Here is a 22,426-nt window from a genome sequence, read left to right on the forward strand (position 1 = left end):
GTGGGGGGGGGGGGGGGGTAGAGCCCTCCCACATCCAATAGGCTTTATTACTACACAGAAGACCACCGCTGGAGGGAGAAGTGTGTGTGCCAACACGAAGAAATGTATAATCCCATTTGTAAAGTTATAAGAAAAAAACATGTTTTGTTTTTTTTAAATGTGATTTTGCACTACAAAAGTTCTGTCATGCAAAAGTGAATTAGTAAAATGAAGCAAAACAGAAGGGTTTTTCCCTGAATTTACATGATTTAATCTTTATTTAGTGAAATCATGTTTTGGGAAAAGGAACACCTAATTTCAATCAGTGAAAAGATTATGTAAGCCAATTTAAAATGACATTTAAGAGCCATTTTTACTCTAGCTTTCTTTAGCGCCCCATAAAGGCTGAATTGTTGTTTTTTTCTATTATTAACGATGCTATAGGGGGCTTTAAAAACGCATCAGCTTTACAACACTAAACACATGTTCCGTCAGGCCCCGTGTAAATCATGTGTGCCACGGAATGCCAGTGTGTGTGTATGTGTGTGTGTATGTGTGTGTGTGTGTGTGGGGGGGGGGGGGGTATTCGTCAGAGAGGTGCGGTTGAAGAATTTCAACACCAGATGACGCCAGAGCTTCACAAACCTATCCAGACTCTCTGGAGCTCCAGCAGCTTCCAGATGCAAACAGGTGTCGCTCTTTGCCTGTACTTCTGTGTGCAATCATTTTATAACATTATATTCTGCAAGAGCACATGGAGAAAGAACTGCACGTTTGCTTGTGTGTCACTGTAGATATTTTTTTTCATGCTTTTTAGGGTTTTATTTATTCATGTAGACACTTTGTTTTTGGATATTTAAATAGAGTTTAGGGACTTTATTGTAGGAATATCTCCACTTTTGTTCACATTATGACATCATAATAAAAAAAACTGAAACTAGAGTTTTAGTGAAATTGTTGAGATATATTATGCAAAGAAGCAGGTGCGTCAATGCGCAGCTGAAGGTAAATTCTGCATTCTGTGCTGAAACCGTGCATGTGTGTGTCTCAGTGAGTCAGGGCGGTAGGAGGGGTGATGATGCTCGAGCTCCTGTCACACATGCTGTACAGCAACAATAATATTTGGAGAGTTACAAGTGGCTGTGGTCTTCCGCACAAACCGAAACGCATGACCAATGAACTCTCTTGCGCGCATACTCGGATTTCAGTTGTCAGTGCTCATCGGTGTTTATACGTGACTTTAAAGCTCAGCATCTCAGATAAGTTTGTACCCAGAGTGGAAACGTTCCAAAATGGGAAAGGAGCAGGAAGGCAGAGCATAGTTTTATGAGGACAAGCGGCGCTCCGTGCCATTGCGCACAGTTAACTTTGTGCAAACGCAGTGCAGCCGAGTTATAGAGTGGACTTTCAAGAAACGCTGAAGACATGGCTATACTCATTAGTACTTTGATCATTTGTACTAAAGTGCTTCTGTATATGAAGTTAACACATTGCATGGGGGTAGATTTTTGCATACCTGTTCGCGTGGATCACCAGAAGCATGAAAAGCATCTGCACCGGCGCGCGCTGCAGGTGAATGAAAGGCAAATTACTTTTAGGTTAAGTGCATTCAAACAGGACTTCTACCTCCACCTCACGCCGGATTCTAGTTTCCTAGCACCGGGCAATGTACCAACCCAAAGCGGATCCTCAGCACCAAACACAACCGCTGATCTCAGGGAATGTTTCTACTCCGGTGATGTCAACTCAGACCCGGACTCCTTCGCCGCGCTAAGCTTGTGTAAAGGTCTGAATGGAGGATTCTCCTTTGAAGGCATGGAGTACTTCATCAGCCCGCCCAGGAGTGAAGACGGGGAATCTGGATATGAGAACTCTCTGGACCTGACGCATGTCATCCGCCGCCGGAGACGCGCTGCGCTCTCAAGTGGCAACTTCACCAGCAGGTGTGGAGTTACACCTGGCCCTAAATTCAACTCTTCATTGGAAAAATACAAGTATATGAGAGAGGTGGAAATTGATGGCTTAACTGAAACTGTGTTGGAAAGCTTGGGGAGGTCCAAAAGATTCGCCTCCATCCCCAGGTTTGTGGAGGTGCTGGTGGTGGCAGATGAATCCATGGCCAAATTTCACGGGGATGACCTGAAGCATTACCTCCTGACCCTGATGTCAGTAGCAGCGAGGGTTTACAAGCACCCCAGCATTCTCAACTCCATTAACATAGTGGTGGTGGGCTTTATGGTGATAAATGAGGCTGACAAAGGACCAAAGATTTCCAGTAATGCAGCCCTGTCCCTGCGCAACTTCTGCTCCTGGCAGAAGAAGTTAAATAAACACAGCGACAAGCACCCTGAGTACTGGGACACCGCCATCCTCTTCACTAAGCAGGTAAGGGTGTGTGTGTGTGTGTGTGTGTGTGTGTGTGTGTGTGTGTGTGTGTGTGTGTGCATCTGTAATGCATCTCACTGGCGGTGCCAAGAATACATGAACGTTGCATTTAGTTGTGTTTTAGCTGCTGCAATGATTCACTGACCAGCTGAGCAACTTCCTTCAAAATGAGCCGCTGTATATTGTATAAAAAGACTTAATTAAAGTCATAAGAACTTCACATCCAAGTGACTCTCACCTCTATCACTCATTCAGCTGCACACGCCCACCCCTTTACCCACTGGTACCTTATTTCCATCGGGGTTAGTTTGGCTCTGGCTGCCCATCTAAACAGTGACCCACCTCCTTCACTGCATAGCAACACACCAAAACACATCAAGGTCAGTGAGAGAGGAAATCACCCGAGAGCTGGGAAACATCTCTTATTTACACTGAGGGACATTGTATGTCGGAAAGTCCAGCAAGTTTGGATCCTTTTGTCTTCATAGGACACAATGAGTGCAGCAACTGGTTTGGAAAAAAAAAAAAAAACTCTTGTAAGATTTTTCGGAGCGTTTGTAATGTGGAATACACATGGCTGGATAATTCTGGCAACAGCACACTTCACTCTATCAGTGGGTTAACAAGTTCACCATGGTTACTTTGACCTTTAAGCACGGGGACAAAGTTTGACAGTACATAGGTGGAGACAGTTATGTCTGGCCACCAAAGGCGCAGCTGAAAGGGAATATGCCATTAATAATGCACGTTTTCATTAAGAAAAATCAGCAACTCATTGATTGACAGGTTTTTCAAATCAATGTGCCAAAGCATTGTCATTGCCTTTGGTCACAGTTGAGTGGAAGAAATAACTGGGTGGAAACAATACTCCCCTGCATTATCCATGGACACCCCTTCATGTTTAACGTTGAGTTTAACATTATAATGTTTGGAGGACAACATATATGGAGTAATAACTGATTTAAATGATCACCAAATTATTACGCTTTCAGTACACATCCTGAGGTGGAATGAATTTCAAACAAACTCCAGGGCAGTGATCAGATTTTTGACAGAAACACATCCTCACAAACTCTTGGGTCAATCCAACAACAGTAAATTGGGTGTGTTTCCTCAGATGACTGCTGTTTGAGGGTGAAGGTTGAGATTTGTGTCATACATACCATCTTTAGTGTTATCCTTTTTCTTTTCATGATTCCACAAGCTTTTTGTCTCTTTCTCTTATGTCTTGCTGTAAACTGAATCTACCATGTCTAATAGATACTGTATGTACGTAACAATACAGTCTGGCCAGTTGTGTGCGTAAGTTCATGCTGGCTGGAAACAATTCCAAGGTACTGACACAAAAATTGGTAAGGATATCCACTAAAGGGTAAGAGATATGTGGACTGATGCAACCAAGAGGCAGAAAGGAGATAGAAAGACAAAAAAAAATAGTAGAGGGAAGGCAATAGGAGAGTGAACATGGTTTTTATATCTGCTTAAACCTCTCAAACTCTCTTCCTACCTCCTTAAACAAGAGGCGATCTCCCTTGACCCTCTGTGTCCATATAAATTGAGAACAAGTAGGAATAAGCAAACCAGAACTCCATGTGCTTTGCATTAGTGCCTTTCATGGTCCGTTCATTGTGCAGCTCCGGGCTCAGCTACACGAAATGTGGCTGGATCATAAAATGAGCATAAAAGGCCTTTCACTATAAACACTTGTCTCTGGGTCACCAGGATCTTTGCGGGGCCACAACCTGTGACACACTGGGGATGGCTGATGTTGGGACCATGTGTGACCCCAAGAGAAGCTGCTCTGTCATTGAGGATGATGGCTTGCCTTCAGCCTTCACAACTGCCCATGAACTTGGTAAGAGGATTTGCTGATCAGCAGGGAGCGATCACTCACACTCCGTTTTTGAGATTTATGCTAATTAAGTGCAGAAGGACTAAGAATGAGATCTGCCCAGGGCAACTATTGCATATAACTTTAGTTTTAAATTTCAGAAAAATTCTACAGTTTGCGCTGACAGACATTTATGTGGATAATCAATATGGAAAGTGACCTGACTGGTGGAATTTGCAGCTTTACAATGATCAGAATGACTGCAGTTCCTGGCCCTGGTCCCAGAGCAGTTTCAACCTTACCAGCTACTTAATTGCACTCATGTTCCATTTGTAAATCAGGCCCTAATTAAATGTGCACAATGAAAACCAGCAGGTCTCTGAGTCCCACCGACCATGGATGCATGCTCAACACTATGGTTGCAACATGTAAATTTGCACACCAGTAAGTGCAAATTGCAAGTAAAAGCTAATTGTTTTGATGAATGATGATGGAAATGATTGTTTTTTTGCATGGCCACATAATAGGAACGGTTGTGAATTTAAGTTAAATGTAGCAGTCCAACAGAAAAGACAAATGTAAGCGAGTTATTAAAGAGTATGGTCGAAAGATGTAAACACGTAAAATCAACTCGAAGTGCTGAACTCCACCGAGGCAAACCTTTGCCCCCTGGCACCTTCGTACCTGGGTCACAGTGTGGTTATGATGTAGAGTGAGACGGAGGCGAAACCTGATATCTGGATTTCAAATGAAGCACTCCAACAACGTGTGCACTCCCATGCATCAACTAGGTGGCACTAGAGAACACACATTTCTTATATTTTCCCGTTCATCGCGTGAAAGCATCGCTGTGTAATTTTCTTGAAAAATCTAATGATGTTTTTTACAACTGCCTTAATTCCTGCAACCACTCAGTGGGAATATAATCTATTCATTTTATAGATGTCTCCAGGTCGGGACTGTCAAATGTGTTGGGAAGTTTGGGAAACATCTGATCATGGGTTATCCAGTCATAACAGGGCAGTCGATTGATTAATTAGTTCATCAAAATTAATTGCCTTAACCAATTTTGTAAATTTGTGAATAAATGACTAGATACAGTTTAGGGTTTAAAATCTTCTTGTAATTTCCTGCAGACTAGAGGTTGCGAGGGAATAATTCAACCCTGCACTTGTTACTCGCAGCTTGCAAATTTACAACCTGAATTCACACATGGGATCAAGGGTTACATTATCATTTTTGTTTAAGTTTTATTGTTTTCTGTAATTAATTATCCATCCATCCATATTCAACAACTTATCCTGTTAAGGGTTGCCGGGGGGGCTGGAGCCTATCCCAGCAGTTTTCGTGCGAGAGGTGGGGTTCACCCTGGACAGGTCACCAGTCCATCACAGGGCTGACACATAGAGACAGACAACCATTCACCCATCACCAGGTGTTTCTGACCAAATCTGTCATGGATCTGGTCAACCTAATAGGAGTGCATAAACTTTCTGTACTGTGTGGCTGTGTGACTCCCCTCAAAATCTGCGCCAAAATCAAGCGTCTTTTACGACATCAAGTCAAGCTAATTTTTGGATAAAGCTCTCTGGATTAGCTTTAGGTGGTGCTGTTGGCACCTTTTGAATGAGTTGCCCTTGTTACCAGAGACAGGCTGTGCACTGTGCTAGGGTAAAAATAACATATTCCATCCCTGCATTTTACATGAAATAAAAATAGAATTAAATCAAAGCACAGCTGTTGGCTTAAAATCGGTTTAAAAGCAACAACTTGAAAATGCTTTGGAATTTACTACATGTTAACACATAATGTCAATGAGCAATGTTTAATTAACACTCAACCTGTTACCTGACAAAACAAAAAATTAAAAATATGCAAAAGAGAACAGCGTTGCTGGTAATTTGGCTGAATTGAAATACAGGATGTGAGCACAGCAGAGAAGCCACCAGATGTAGGAAGGGCTGACACCATCTGACATTAGCCAGAATGCATTTCACCACACTATGTCACAGCTATGCTAATTAACACATGACGTCATTTGGCAACATTAAGGGACTTTTATTGCAGGCTTTAGTTACTTTCCATTGAGGAAGGCTGGCAACACCGGAACTGAGGGGCTGCGTAAAGGGCCAGTATACATATTTTATTTTTTCAAATTGTGAATCATACAAAGTGGAGTCCTGAAATAAAAATACAGTGCTGAAATGAGCATAATAGGTCTCATTAAAGCATCAAAGTCATGTTGGGAAATGTGTTACTATAACACTGTGACTGACACTATAATCAAACATATGTAGCTGGTGCTAAAGCCGGAGATGATATACAGATGTGCTTAGCAGATAGTTTCTCTGTTGTTTGTCAAGAAAAAGCTCCAATACATGACTGCCTCTAAACTGTCTTTTTATATTTCCTTTATGTACAAGTTAAGAAAACACATTCCAAGTTTTGAGACTTTTTCTTTGGCACATTTGTTCCACTTCGGACTGAGCCAGATTCGTTGTTTCCTCAAGCCTTCGGCTTTGCGCTAAGCTAGACACCAAGCTTGTCAGTTATTGATATGAGGCCGTGATGGTCTCATCTCACCTTTGAAGCTTTAATGTACTTTCTGAAAAGTAAATATTACTTGTAATGCGAAATCAGAGTTCCCACTGTTCTACTTGCTACTTAAATACTAACTGATGTAGAATTAATTGTTTCATTATGAGTATATTAAAATGTGTTTCCCAGCTGGACCACACAGAACGTTGACCTCTATACTGAATAATCCTTTGTAATTGTGGATTGGTAGAGTAATATGCCATATAAGTGGAATTAATCTTCAAGCTAATTGAAGTGGGAAAATTCCAACCTCCAAGGTGGGAGAAATCAGTGAACACACAACCAAAGTGGAACATTTTACGTTTCACCCCAAAAAATGTATTTGGTCTTTCTTCTTTTGGTCAAATAAGTGCCATTTTTTCATTTTGTCTTTTTTTTTTGTGTGTGTCATTCCTGCATCGCTTCTTTGTAGCTCCAGAATACAGAAAGAGCAAATATTTACAAGAGTGAAATTGTAAAAAAAAGGGAAAAAAAAAAGATGTGGATTGCACTTGACGATAGGTTTGAGAGGTTTTGGGTAGTTTCAGCGTTGTTTGTTGGATGTAAGTGTCGACATCAGTGTCATGAGCTCAAGACATCTGTGAGTACTTAAAGTACATTTTTAGTTTTTGTGAAGTTAATGTAATGTTAGCCTACTAGATACTAAATTAATGTTACCTAACTATCCATGCTGTTAAGAGAAAGTAATATTGTAATAATGAAATATTCATACTCTGTGCTTCATTTGAAGCTTACGGGTTGTTTGGCTGATGGCTTGGATTTTTATATTCTGACAGCAAAAATGGAACAGATTTGGTGGGAGCCATGTTTGTCTGTTGTTATTATGTGACCACTATTAACTGGAAACCAAAAGGGAACTTTCCCAATTCCCAGCTGCTTCATCCCACTATCAACAATAGGGTAGCCTTCCTCCCTATGTGAATAAGGCTTCTATGGAAGCAGTTTTACAGTTTTATTGCAGCAGTAAATAACCAGTGTTAATCTCAGAGATAAAGATGAACTCTGTTTTTTTTTTGCCTTTGTGGGATTTTTAATACAGTTTACTAGATAGTATAAATATGCATTATCAATAATTAATCCTTTTAATACCACAAGTGACACTTTTGAATGAGAATGCTGTAAAATAAGCAGGGCTCGTACCTGAGACCAGATGCCCTAGTAACTCCTGGAGCCCCAAGGGAAGCATTGGTTTACAGTCTCCTCATACATGTTAAGTAATTACACAATTTCCCCAGTAATGACTGTCCCTCATGAGTGAAAACACTGAAACCACAGTTTATATTATTTTCTTTTGGACAGAACTATACTTGTGTTTAGGGAAAGAAATGATTTCCTTGGGAAGTAAATTCCCCTGTCAGACTTAGTTTAGCACATGGATGTATGCCATGCTTTATATTCTCATGCATAGCTGCATTCCTGTCTGCTATGACATCAGCTTCCAAACAGTCCAAGTTAAGTTGGCTTTGCCTGCATGATGTCTGCAAATAAAAAGATGTTATGTTAATATTTTCATCTGTCATTGTGATCTCCACAGAAACACCCAATAACTGCTTATCGTGTTTTAAATCAGCTGAAAATAGAAGTACTTTAACAAAGAATTTCCCCTCTTCTCACCCCACCCTTTCCCTGTAGGCCATGTCTTCAACATGCCCCATGACAATGTGAAGGCATGTGAGGAGGTCTTTGGGAAACTAAAGGACAACCACATGATGTCTCCAACACTGATTCAGATCGACAGGAGCCGACCCTGGTCTGTGTGCAGCGCAGCCATCATTACTGAGTTCCTGGACAGAGGTCATGGTTAGTAAACACTTCCTGTATATGTCTCTGGACTCAGAAGGACCACTAATTCTGTCCAGGCTTCATGTTCTCAGCTGGTTGTGATCTAATTGCACCCACAAAAAGCAGACCTTGGCTCTCTTTTGCCATGATATATTTTGTAATTACGATATGATTTTCAACTTGGAAAGAAATGACAGCAGAAATGAGAAACTGTCACACACTTAGAAACATGATTTGTTCTTTGTTTTACTCTGACTAACAGGCAAATAATGCTCTCGCAGTTAATGTGAGTCAAAAGTCAAGAGTTATTTGAATATCTGAAGTCAGCCCATTCAAACGTTGTTGAGCACACTTCACAATAAACTACACAATGAAATATCACCATAAAATATAATGCTGAAGGGATGATATAGTTTTGTTAGCCAAAACAGAAGTTAGCATCACCATGGTTCCCCTCGACCAAGAGCGAATGGGATTTTTACTCTGGATTTTTTAAACAAAAGTTGGAGACTTATGCATTTTTTTCATGATACTCTTCATCAATAGTATCTCCTTGTATCATTTTTGAAGTGTAGGTGTAATTGCTAGAATTGTAAAAATACTGTTATCATATAAATGGACCGTACCATAAACGCATGAGTTCAACATCACATCGCCACAACTAGCATTTTGCTTCATCTGCTTTAGGTGTGCTGTCATGTTTACCAATACATAATTGCCCCCAAAAGTGTGGTATTTAATGATGAGTTTAATTTGTAGGTTTACTTTTTGCTCTTGAAACATCCAAACTGGTAAGAAAAGGCCTCCATGTCCGGCCTAAATTTGGCCAACATCTGTGATATCGCCCTCATTTGGCCTGATGTTAGTCGCTTTCACACTGGCCGCTAATTTGCGTTTTTGAGGTTCGGTCCAAGATTTCAGACAGAGTCCGGCAAATTAGGGGTCGATTTTGGCCCGCATTATTCCTCGTCCGAGGGTACACTTATTGCCGCCTCCACTGCCATGTGAATCCAAGCCGTTAATGTGCCGGCTCAGAGTGAGGTGGGCAGAGGTGTCGATGATGATGCAAACTCACAAACATTACGCTTGTGGTTCTCCTGCATCAAACACCTCAGAGAATGTTGCCCACACGAGTGGTGGCTTTTTTGAAAAGAGAAATATTACTCCTCCATTTCACACAGACAAGACAGCAAATTCCCGCCTCTACCGGGCTGCAAGTTCGGCGAATTCTGTGTCTAAAAAGGGCTGTTGACTCAGGGTGAGTGTTGATGCCTAAACTCAGCCACCAGTCTAACTTAGATGACCTACTTTTGACAAAGTAAAAATCTGGCTCATTGTATTTCGGCCATGTCTGGACCTTCCAACATTTGCCACTTCTCACCCATATGTCATGACCTCAAAAGGTCCCATGTGATGACATGATATAAGACGTCTGGCAAAAAGATAGTCATAGAAAATGGTGCCTTTCAAAGCAAAAACAGTAACGTTAGTAGCTTTAAATTAGTAAGTGCAGTTATGGCAGAGATAGACCACCGGGAGCGCAAGACACGTTTGTGCTTCCTCCAACTGGATTCAACATGCTATGCCATCACGTTTTGTTACCCTGATCAGCTGAGGCAGCTTGTCTGTCAATGCATATATCCATTCGTAACTGCAGAGCCCAGCATTTGAGCTCACAAGATGACTACTACTGCAGGTGCTGCCCCCTTGCAGGCTTCTTGAATTTGACCATGCAGAAGGAAGTGGGCTTTTAGGGAGGGGGCCTTTAAGAGACAGGAGAATAAGCAGGCTGTTCCAGACAGAGGATGAACTGAGGGGCTGCAAAAAGGGCCAGGAATTTCCTAACTGTGAATCATGCAGTGCTCCTCTAGTGGAGTGGAGAATAAACATGTAGAGCAGGAAATGAGCATCATAAGTCTCCTTTAAGACAGCTAGGCTCGAAATGTTTTTATGATAATATTGTATCATAATGACAGTATAATGTGTGATGCGTCACTTGCAGTAATGAATGCACAGAGAATTATCAACCCCATATGGTTTCCTGTATGTGCATGTTTCAGCTCACTGTTTATGGATACAGCTACATTTTATATCTTCACTTCTGGCGGGGCTATAACAACTAAGGTTTTGCTGGTTGGTGCTGAGGACGGGATGTACTGTGCAGGGATCACAGCCTCTGTCACCAACAGTTGTAATCAAGTTTGATTCAAGTGGCAATGACTGCCTGAGAGTTCAGTATCACTCTGGCTTTAAATAACCATGTTTGAACACTTTCAGCGATAAAGTCATTGCGACTTCTACGGACACACGAGTGAAAGCAGCTGTTGTGATATTGCTTTTTGTTTTGTAGGAGATTGTTTGCTGGATCAGCCTCAGAGGCAGCTGTCTCTCCCAGACAACCTCCCTGGTTCCAGTTACAGCCTACATCGTCAGTGTGAGCTGGCTTTTGGCTCCGGGTCTAAGCCCTGCCCCTACATGCAGCCCTGCTCTAAGCTGTGGTGTACAGGGAAGGCCCGTGGACAGCTGGTCTGCCAAACACGACACTTCCCCTGGGCAGATGGCACCAGCTGTGGCAATGGAAATGTTTGCCACCGTGGGACCTGTGCTGAGAAGAACAGCACTATGCACATCAAGGTAGGACTTTGTGGAACAGGAACACACCAATCCTTCTTGAGCATTTCCAGAACACACTGATGTACCATTGTGTCTGTTTTTTTTTTCTTTTTTCATTGTCACAGGTGGATGGGCGATGGGGAAGGTGGGGTCCATTTGAAGGCTGTTCCAGGAGTTGTGGCGGAGGAGTCCAGCTGGCAAAGAGAGAGTGTAACAATCCTGTCCCAGAGAATGGAGGCAAATACTGCTACGGCCTTCGAATCAAATATCGCTCCTGCAACCTCAACCCTTGTCCTGACGCAGGTATACTAGGATTCATTTCTGCACATTCACACAGGATGAAGATATTTTCAGTCTAATCTAGATTGTTTTTACACCTAGGTAAGAGTTTCCGTGAAGAGCAGTGTGAGGCCTTCAATGGCTTAAACCTGAACACAAACAGACTGGGTTCCTCCGTGGTCTGGGTTCCCAAATATTCAGGCATCTCACCAAAGGACAAATGCAAGCTTATTTGCCGTGCCAATGGGACTGGTTACTTCTATGTCCTTGCTCCCAAGGTACGTTGCTATTTGGAAGTTTTATATTCATCTCTTCATAAATACATTTAATTTGTTTTATGAAATGTTCTTATTCCTGACAGACAATGAAAACAGCCAAAGCCTTTAAGTTATATTTATTCGTTATACTTATTCGTTCCAACATGGTTTGTGAATCAGACTGAATAACCATCGAACTGCTGATTAAAAAGTTCTGAAAAGAGGCAAATAAGATGTTGGCTGCTTTCCTTTTTTCAAACACAGACATCTGCAGGCTGATTTGAGGCTGGTAATTGCTAACTGTCATCTAAATGCAGCTCTATCAGCTTTCATTATGCAAAAGTGAAAAGTTAAGTCCTACTAGAGTTGTGATTGGAAGGATTTATATCGAAAAAGCTCTGACATAACATTGGGAAATTATCAGTGCTAAATGGGTATCAAGAACTGATTGTGTTGTCTGGATGACAACTCAACATTCCAAATGGAGATGGTGCATCTTGCGCTAGTGACATCTGCACAGTAATGATTGGGGCATTGATTCCCTGCATTCACTCCATCACAAGCCAGGGATTTACTGGAGAAATAAATTTTTTTCTATGGTTGTATAGAAAGTTGACTTTTGACTTTCTTATGCACAATTCACAAACAAGATGAAAAGTGTCTCCTTAACTACCAGTATTTAGAACACCTGTCAATCATGATGTCACAGCCACCATTTATGTCTGTTTTCATGTTTTTGGTTTTGCAATATCTCTGGAATGACTCGAGGATATTGCAAAAGCTTTGAACAGATGTTCACAATGTGATTCGATTTTTATGCTAAAAGGTCAAAGTCACTGTCAAAGCGCAAAAAAAAAAAATTCTTGTCATAAGTCTAGAATTCACACACTTAAAGATATGACAAAATTTCACAAATGTATATTTCGATGACATTTCATTTCCAAACTTCAAAGTTCAACATTCAATGCAACATCATAATGTTTAGGGGAAAAAAAATCTCAATAATAAATTAAAGAATCGAATTACTTCAATGTCTATCATAAATCTGGACAAACTGCAACTGGACTGACTAGAGGAGGGATACAGCAGCAAAATAGTAATTCAGTTTAATCCTTTTGTCTTGGTGGCACGGTGGTGCAGTGGTCAGCACTGTTGCCTCACCTCAAGAAGGGTTCTCTCTGGTACTCCAGCTTCCTCCCACAGTCCAAAGACATCAAGAGGGGACGAGGCTGATTGATACTCTAAATTGACTGTAGGTGTGACTGTGAGTGTGAATGGTTGTCTGTCTATATGTGTTGGTCCTGTGATGGACTGGTGATCTGTCCAGGGTGAACCTTGCCTCTCACCCGAAAGCTGCTGGGATAGGCTCCACCCCCCCCACGACCCATAACAGGGTAGAAAATAGATGGATACATTTTTTTGTCTCCCATCCACTAGAATGAAGTGGTGGGATTTATTATCAACTATGCAACCAACCACCAGGGGCTGATTGAAGTCTTTTGGTTTCTTTTTTTGGTGAGCTCTTATGGCCTCAAACTAAAACCGGGTTTGACAAAAAAACATTACAGGAAGGGAAGGGAATATGCTCTGGGAAAGTAACACACTAGGGAAAAACCAGGAACACAACAAAGTCCTATACTGCAGCTGTCCTTAGTCCCGCAATATTAGTGAGGAAAAGTACCAGAAAACCCTTCAAACAGAACAAAAAGCTGAGGGAGAGCCACTGATGATGGATCTGTCTCAGGGAATGCACATGAATGCAATTGTTCAGACAAGATAAGATAAGATGTTCCTTTATTAGTCCCACGGAAGGGAAATTCACAGTGTTGTAGCAGCAAAGTGAATAGATTACCAATATAGATATAAACAATGTAAGTAGAAAGTAATACAAATATAAACACTATACAAGAATAAGACACAATGACAACAACAACAGCAGCTGCACATGGGGTATTCAAAATTACACAGTTGAATGGTAATTATTGCCCACTGAAGATATTGTAACAAATCAAAAGATATACAACATTTGATGACAAAAAAATGATAAAATGTCTGTGATGAACCCAACATTGAGAAACTTAAGATTTCATGAAATTGGCCATCGGAGACATGCAGGCATGTAGGACAAGACCTCCAATAGAAGGTTGAAAGATATGATGATATGAATAGAACAGAAAAATGAATCAAAGAATAAGCACGCATGTCTGATGATAGTATAGAGAGACGTGGTGCGTAAAAACATAAACGAGAGATTATTGATCCATGAGGACGCTGAGCAGCTTCGGGTGGCTCTGACGTCATTGATCTACAGTATCAATAAAAGATGACTTCAACATTGACCTCGTTTATCATCACTTCTTTGGACCTGCAACTTGTTGTCCAGACTGGCTGGCTGACATTGTTTGTTCTTGCGTTACACACTACAGTCTTATGAGGCCGTCTGCAATAGTTTAGCGTGTCCCATTCAGGTTTACTTAGAAGTCTGAGTTTTGGTGATGTTGTTTGAACACTTTTATTCGGACATTTTCATGCTGTCGTTTACATGAATTTCTTTAGATTTTTTTTGCTATTTATTATATTGTTTTAGAATTATGTTGTTATATCCTCTCATAATGTATGAGATCTCACTTGTGAGTGATCTAAATGAGATTTAAAACTAATGCTGTCGGAACAGCTTAACACTGACACTTCATCATGAGTCAAAAGCTTGTGGGGGCTGTGATTGGAACATTGAGCAGCTTTCTGTTAACACAGGTCTCCAGGTTTAGCATCTAAATGTGTGCTCAATACAAGTTAAACCTTATGATGATGGTGACGATGATGTGTTAGTGGCAGTATAATGATCAGTTTTGCTGCAGGCTAGATGGAGTGGCAAGGAAGGGAAACACTCACACAGATGGATGTTATCAGGGACTATTTATGCAGCCACTATAGAAAAACTTGTAGCAGATGTGCAAACCAACATGTTGTTTACAAGAAAGCAAACAATACAATTCTACTGTTGCTTGTGAGGAATTTTGCAACATTGGTCCTCTTTTATGACATGTTCTTATGCATAGATTTGTGCTTATACAGTAGCTTCAGGCTGCGCCTTTGTTTGCGAGACTAAACTGCAGGTGAAAAAATGTCATAGTGTGTCAGAACAAATCTGTTCCTAGGAACATTTCACCGATGAGTTCCAATGTCTCCCAATGTTCAGTCCTACTTATTAGGCATCAAAAGATCTAGGATGTGAAAATCTTCTTATCCTGCAGGTTGTAGATGGGACCCCCTGTTCTCCAGACACCTCAGCTGTATGCGTTCAGGGGAGATGCATCAAGGCTGGCTGCGATGGGAAGCTTGACTCTAACAAGAAGTTTGACAAATGTGGCGTGTGCGGCGGTGACAACCAGGGCTGCAAGAAGGTCTCGGGAATGTTCACCAAACCCATGTAAGGAGTTTGTCAGCATGCATGAGAGTTCTGAGTCTTGCGCTTAAGATTTATTTTCACTGATGCCTTCTCTCTCAGTGCAGTCTATCACATGGTGTCATGCATACTTGTGGTTGACACAGCTTAAATTACATAAATTGGTTTTAATGCAATTGATCTCCTCGCCAAAGCATACTTAACAAAATTATTGTTACATAAGAAATGAGATGACATACAGGTCAGAATCAACATCATGATTTTGATTCATCGTGTGTACTTCGGGGATGTCAGCTATTTTTTTTTAATTACCGGGAAGAGGAGCACAATCCAAAACTAAAAGCTGGAACCAAGGATGAAACTGAGAACATATTTTGACCGTGTCATTTCTTTTCATAATATAATCCTTGAAGATTTTGTTTTGTCATTCACATCAACACAAGATTAATCAAATTTGTGTGGAGAAATGGTTACAGTTAATTAAGGCTCTCAGAAAGACACAAAATCCAATAAGATCATCATGAGGATGACTTGTAGGCAACAAGATAGACTTGCTGGGGTCTTAGACAGCATTGCAACATAACATGATGTAATAAAAGAAAAGAAAATAACTCAAGAATAGAAAATGCTCTTATTATCATTTTGACGGTTATTAGCTTTAAAATATCAGAAAATGTCCTTAAAGTTAATGCCAACTTTCCATCCACCCATCCATTTTCTTCCACTTATCCTGTTAAGGGTCGCGGGTGGGCTGGAGCCTATCCCAGCATTTTTCGGGCGAGAGACGTGGTTCACCCTGTACAGGTCACCAGTCCATCACAGGGCCAACACATAGAGACAGACAACCATTCACACTCACAGTCACACCTACAGTCAATTTAGAGTATCAATCAGCCTCGTCCCCTCTTGATGTCTTTGGACTGTGGGAGGAAGCTGGAGTACCAGAGAGAACCCACACAGGAACAGGGAGAACATGGAGACTCCACACAGAAAGATCCTGTGATGGAGCCAGGGCTCGAATCTGGAACCTTCTTGCTGTGAGGCGGCAGTGCTGACCACTGCATCACCATGGCGCCTGCCAACTTTACATCTACTAACAATGTCTTCACTTGTTTACCTTTCACCCTCCCTCTCAAAAACATAAAGGTGACCAACAACACACCAGAATATTTAGCGATCATCTCATTAGCTGACAACCAACCTATCAACAGTTGCTTCTTGAATGAGGACCATTATATTCTTACCAGACATTGATGAATGAGACAAAAAAATAAAATAATGATACTGTGACAAACTAACAAACACAAAAAAACCTCTAGATTGTTTTTAAAATTAAATTTTCTTTTAATAGATCCGGTACTGTAATGCTAAATTAAGCTCATCAAGTACAGTGAAAGTCATCCATGGCAGATTCCTCCTGCTTTAATTTGCTGTTTGAACTAAACTAGGCTTAAAATATTCTTACAGAGCCTCTTCCCTAAAAGCAGAGCGATGAAATGAATATTCCATGTGGCCCCTTAAGTCCCACGAGATAATACTTTTTGTGCACACATGATAAGAAAAAAAAGTTGTTTCAGGACTTGGGAAAAGTATTTTCCAAATAGCTAGTAATTGGAGACCATGGCCTCCACCCTGAACGGAAAATCTGACTGCTCAGAAAAAGTGATAAGGACAGATTTAAAAAAAAAATCCAATATATATCCAATGTGCTCCTTCAATTACAGTAGATCTGCTGGCCCCTCTGGGTGTACTTATCATTGGTTAGTAAGTATTACTCATGCTTTACCTCTCTGTCCTTCTCTTCAGTCATGGCTACAACTTTGTGGTGATGTTGCCGATCGGAGCCTCCAACATTGACATTCGTCAGCGTGGTTACCGAGGAATGGTCAGTGATGAGAACTACTTGGCCGTGAAGGACAGACACGGGAAGTACCTGCTTAATGGCAACTATGTTGTGTCAGCCGTGGAGCGGGACCTGCTGGTGAAGGGCAGCCTCCTGCGCTACAGCGGAACCTCCACATCTGTGGAGATTCTTCAGGCCATTAGACCCCTGAAGGAGCCTCTGACTGTGGAGGTTCTCTCAGTGGGGAAGATGACCCCTCCCAGGGTACGCTACTCCTTCTATATAGCCAAGGAGAGTAAGGAGGAGAAGACTCTGCGGAAGGAGGAAAGAAGCCACGTGGCTCAGAATAGCGTCTTGGTGGATAGTAACAAAGTAGAAGCTAAGAAGCAGGGGACAGGTAAGAGACCAGTGAGTCACTGGGTGACGGGAAGTTGGGATGCGTGCACGGTGACTTGTGGTAGTGGTCTGCAGAAGAGGCTGGTCCAGTGCCAGGATGTAGAAGGGCATCCTGCAGCAGACTGTAATAGTGCTGACAGGCCTGAAGCAGTGAGAGCATGTGGGGATCCGTGTCCCCTGTGGGATGTAGGGGTGTGGTCTCACTGTTCAAAATCCTGTGGGAGGGGCTTTAAGAGGCGAACAGTGCGTTGCATGACTGACAATGGCCTTAATCTACCCAGAGACCACTGCTCTGGAAGGAGGAAGCCCCAGGAACTGGACCTCTGCAACCTGAGGCAATGTTAGAACTGAATGGTCAGCCTGAGGACTTACTGTTGACATGGACCTTTCGCCATTCTCGTGATAATGATTGAATGTTTTTTTGTTTTTGTTTTTGTTTGTTTGTTTGGTGGGAATACACTCTAGCCAGAAGGGTGGTCTTTCAAAAGTAAGTCTGTGGAGACAGAGAGGGTCTTCCTCCATGTTCAACAAGACAGTTACACAAAAGAAAAATAAGCGAATCTGCCTTCTGTTAATGGTCAAACCACCTGTGGCAGGCTGGATTAGTCTACCTCTTCCAGGACACATGCCTGTGCTACATACATTTTAATTTCCTGGTATCCATGGGATGAGATTCCAAAAGCAAAGACAAGTAAAGGTTAAGGAATAAATGGATTAAACATTGTGAAAGAAAGGGGATATCTCACCTGTGAATTGACATATTTCCTCATTTTACTGGGGAACTAAAGGAAATGTGAAAAGCAGTACTGTATCTGCAACATTCAACCTGAAATGTATTTGTCTGTTTTTGTTGTTTTGGTGCTTTTTGCCTGCTGTCAAACTATTTTGCTAATGTGGTCAAATCAAAATCTGTGTTCAGTCACACTACCATCACTTGGTCTCAACAAATAGCTTTACAGACTTTAGTCACACCAATTAAATCAAAGAACTCGTGAATTTTACTTGTGACCAAAACTATTTCATTTATGAGAGGAAAAACATGTTTGGTAGAACTAAATTATAAAGACGCTGTTTTATGATGTCTGAGGCAGCCCAATACTGATGCTTTGCTGTTTGCTTATCACTACCAAAGAGTTCTTAACCTTCAAGAGAATCTTAGTATTTTGAGAGACAGAACCAGGACCATCACTCTACATGTCTGTAATCCACTTGAACTGATATTGCAAACTACATCTCCCAGGTGTAGAACCAGCACTTCAAAAAATGTTTCAACCGTTTTAGCTAAAACATTGATGCAGTGATCAACAATGTAGTGTGATTAATGAAAAATCCAAATATTCATCTGTACGGCAATTGGCTATCTTAGGTGCACATTTATTCTGAAATTCCAATGGTAAATGGGGAAAAGACTGATGATTGTTTATTAGTTTCTCATACAAAAACATCATTGATTCCAAATGTATTTGACACTGCAATTTAATGTTCTTGAAATGAAAACAGCTGGTTGGAAAACAAAAAAGACATTTTCAAGGCATTGTTGGGCATTCTCACTAAATTTTTGACATTTTATGGACCAAAGACGTAATAATGATTAACAGATGAGTGTAGCAACCCTAAAATGTACTTTTCCATTACTGCAACTGTTTAACTTACACTAATCTAGGAGTCACAAACAAATTTTGAAAAAAATACAAGGGATACTCGAATGGTATTCTTTGTATTTTCATTTGTATTATTTGGTTAGAGGTTTCCCATCGGTTGTGGTGCTCTGGGTAACATGTTTGTTGGCTGCTTCTTTTGCAAGGCTGCTTCAGTCCTGCTGTCCCTTAAGAAAGGCAGCATTTGTGTTTTTCAGTCATCAAACTTTATATGGTTAAATAACTTGCCCTGCTGTTGTTCTCTAATGCCTGCTTGTAGAAATTGCTTATTTTTGTGATGAAAAATTAAAGGGAACATCCACTTAAAACACAACCGATCATCAGAGAGCCATTGGTGTGATTTCCATCCAGGCATGTTGTTTTGATTGTAATGGTCTCATTTCTGTTATAACAGTCTGTGCATTTCCAGCAGCTAAAAATACGTGAAGTATTAACAGAACAAAAATAGACGAGCAGTCTTAACAAAAATTGGTAAAAGTCCTGCGGTGCCGTATCTTATGATCTGAAGTACCAGGATGTCCTTGTGTTTGTGATGTTCAACAATCAAACTGACTGAAATCCGCTGTGGGAGAGAGAGCGAGAGACAGAGAAACCAAGTTCACCTTTAGACCACGTGAGATAAACACTGTCAGGTTGACTATTCATCACGAGATAGAGATCATAATTGTCATAGAGGATGAAACACAACATTTCACAACAGTAGACGATTTTCACTCTTTATTTCTTGTCTGTTTTGGTTCATGGGGACCAATTACACCACTTAAAAGATGGTAGTGTAAAGTTGTTTTGTTTTCTTTCGCATCATGTACAGATTTTTATCAGTTGTCTTTCATATTGTATACTATGTATACATTTATCTAGCTGTATGAAATAAAATATATATATATATGTATATATATATATATGAATATAACCTTATGCAGACTCATGATGACTTATTTTTGAAGCTCAGGCTTTTCAGGTATTCCTCAGATGTTAAGAAAATATCCTTTTCCTACTACTAGTTCATACCAAATGATTGAATGAAAGTCTGAGCCAAAATGTCTCTTCAGTGTCTCCCTTCACTCCAGCAGTATCTGTTACAGCCGTTTCCGCTGCGCCACGCAGTCTTCCATCGCATGAGATGAGACAGACTTGATACCTCAGCTCCTCTCCAAGTCAAGCATGACCGCCGATGAAAACACATTCATTCATCCATTTTGGTATTCTGCTGATTCAAGCCCCATTGTCCCAGCTGTGTTGTAATAACACACCCAGCTTGGCCAGCGCCTGCACAGTAAGCCTGATGCATTGTTGGACAGACGTCTCTCAGACTTGGACGCCCTCATACCGAGGATTGATTAAAGGTCAGAAAAAGGCCTTGACACTGTGCTCATGGTGAAGAACTGCTTAGTCTCTATAAGATTTTGTTGCTATAAGAGTATGGAAACAATCAAATCCAATTTGATAGCTTTTTTTGGGGGGGGGGGGGGGGGCTAAATTGACATGAAGCACACATGCACCAGGAAATGCTCTCTTACCAGAAACATTGTAGGATTGCCCAGCTGCAATCACTGAAGAAAAGACAAAGTTTGTCGTTCCTTGCATACGGCGATGAAGGACAGTTAGAATCAATTCTGGGAATAATGTCAAAATGTAAGGGGTGTGTTGGTCAGTCGCCAACTGGCTGTCAGAAATCTTCTAACTTTGGTTTGCGGAGATCTCTGATTTCCGGTATCATTATCTTGGTAAATTGGATGCTAGCTGATACGGATGTGCAGCAAAATGGCCAGGCGGGAGGTACAACAAGAATCAGTGAATTGTGACAAAAGGTCTGCACATGGCATTGAACTACACTAAAGACAGACATTTAGTGTTTCACATATAGTTAAGAGTGTGATGAGGCCATTTAACTGGACTACTGCCCCAAGCACACAAGAACCAAGGACGAACTGATTTACATCCACCTTCAGAATGGCAGGTTCCCCAATGGCTTGTAGCAATCAGTCTTTCTCCCACTTCATTTTTTGCATCACAGATCAAGCACATCAGCAAAGGGTGTCCCTGAAGTACAGTAGACTATAATTCAGACTTTAAAACAAAAGATATTTGTCCAGAAATGTGTCGTTTTCACTCTAGCACCCTCCATGGTGATACCTCCCTTGAGTTTACGATGCTGAGGTAAAGACTGCAGCAGAACCTATTTGCAGAGCACCAAAGCCAATTGGGGGCTGACTTGAGCTGCTTGACTAAATCCATCCAACTGCATTATCAAGATACGTTAGTCGAAGAAATAAGAAAGAAGGTTTTGCTGACCATGTTATGACTTCATGATTGCGACATTGTCCGGCAATATTCAAATGAATCAGGATATTAACGACTGCTGCGCCATACTCACCATAGGTTTTATTGGTGTTCAGTATGTGTGAACAACACTTTCCACTTTACTTTGCTGACACATGTTGCAGCCACTTTGGTGAGTGCCTCTGTTCATTCATGAATGCATTTTTCTTTTTTGGATGTCAGGCAATACTGTAAGAGTGAATTATGTGTTACGACACAGCAGCTCGACTTGCTAAAAGTTGAAATAACCAACTACAGAGAAAGTCAGATACGACTAAAGATTATCTTTTATTTTGGCTAATTATTTCCCCAAAAATGGGAAAATAGCACAGCATGTAGCCATCCCTCACCAAAATCTATACCAGGTTGCCACATTTTTTACTCTCCCTAAACATTTGCTGTTCTCCTAAATTTTTCATAATGTAATTCGCAAGCGATTTCCTTTCACCTGTGCGATACTGAAGGAGGGAGGTCAGATTTCCACTGGATTGTAATTCGAAGAGAGAGAGTAAGCAGAGTAAAATCTTTAAATATTTCATTGAATTCATTCCTTGAGTTCATGTTGCTTGTGCCAGCAAGAGAACAGTCAGTAATAAAAGTAACTTCAATGCACAAAACTAAGTTTACGCTGTAAATGGGGACTTCCTGCCGGATCGAATCAGGTTGAATTAAAAAATAGTTTACTGAAAATGTTTTTTTAAAGTGTTATACGATTGGTGAACTAATCATAGGTAGCAAATTAGTGGGTGCATATTCTTAGAAAGTGATTATTGCTGTAATAAATATTGAATTCCTGAAAGCCATGACCTGAGCCATCCACAGTGATCAACCATCATGATAATCTCGTAACACACACCTCAAAGTGACACACACAATACTTTACAGGCAAGTTATTGGGTACGATAAAAACCTGATCATTAATCTGTTTATCATACATTGAGAACAGTCAGTTGGTTTAGTTTTTAGATAGTGTATTCAGTTTAATTAATAAAAATCCTGTTTTTTCAGATAAGGAAACAAATAAGTTTCTCAATTTAAGAAAGGTATTTTCTGTTTTATATGAAGCTCTAACTTGAT

The 22,426-nt window shown here is 40.9% G+C and overlaps 1 protein-coding gene across 1 annotated transcript; it reads left to right on the forward strand.

Annotated features, from left to right (window-relative positions):
* Positions 1-1,137: 1,137 nt before the first annotated feature.
* Positions 1,138-19,886, forward strand: LOC147254390 (A disintegrin and metalloproteinase with thrombospondin motifs 15-like). The gene is made up of 8 exons (XM_086216004.1): positions 1,138-2,364; positions 4,087-4,219; positions 8,426-8,593; positions 10,926-11,209; positions 11,314-11,491; positions 11,570-11,745; positions 14,979-15,154; positions 16,937-19,886. The coding sequence occupies exons 1-8, from the start codon at positions 1,405-1,407 to the stop codon at positions 17,712-17,714; spliced, it is 2,853 nt and encodes a 950-aa protein (XP_086072130.1). The 5' UTR covers positions 1,138-1,404; the 3' UTR covers positions 17,715-19,886.
* Positions 19,887-22,426: the final 2,540 nt, after the last annotated feature.

The sequence above is a fragment of the Aulostomus chinensis genome, chromosome 10 (assembly GCF_037954235.1).
Source record: "Aulostomus chinensis isolate RoL2024-O1b breed Wild chromosome 10, RoL_Achi_v1.0, whole genome shotgun sequence".
Taxonomy (NCBI): domain Eukaryota; kingdom Metazoa; phylum Chordata; class Actinopteri; order Syngnathiformes; family Aulostomidae; genus Aulostomus; species Aulostomus chinensis.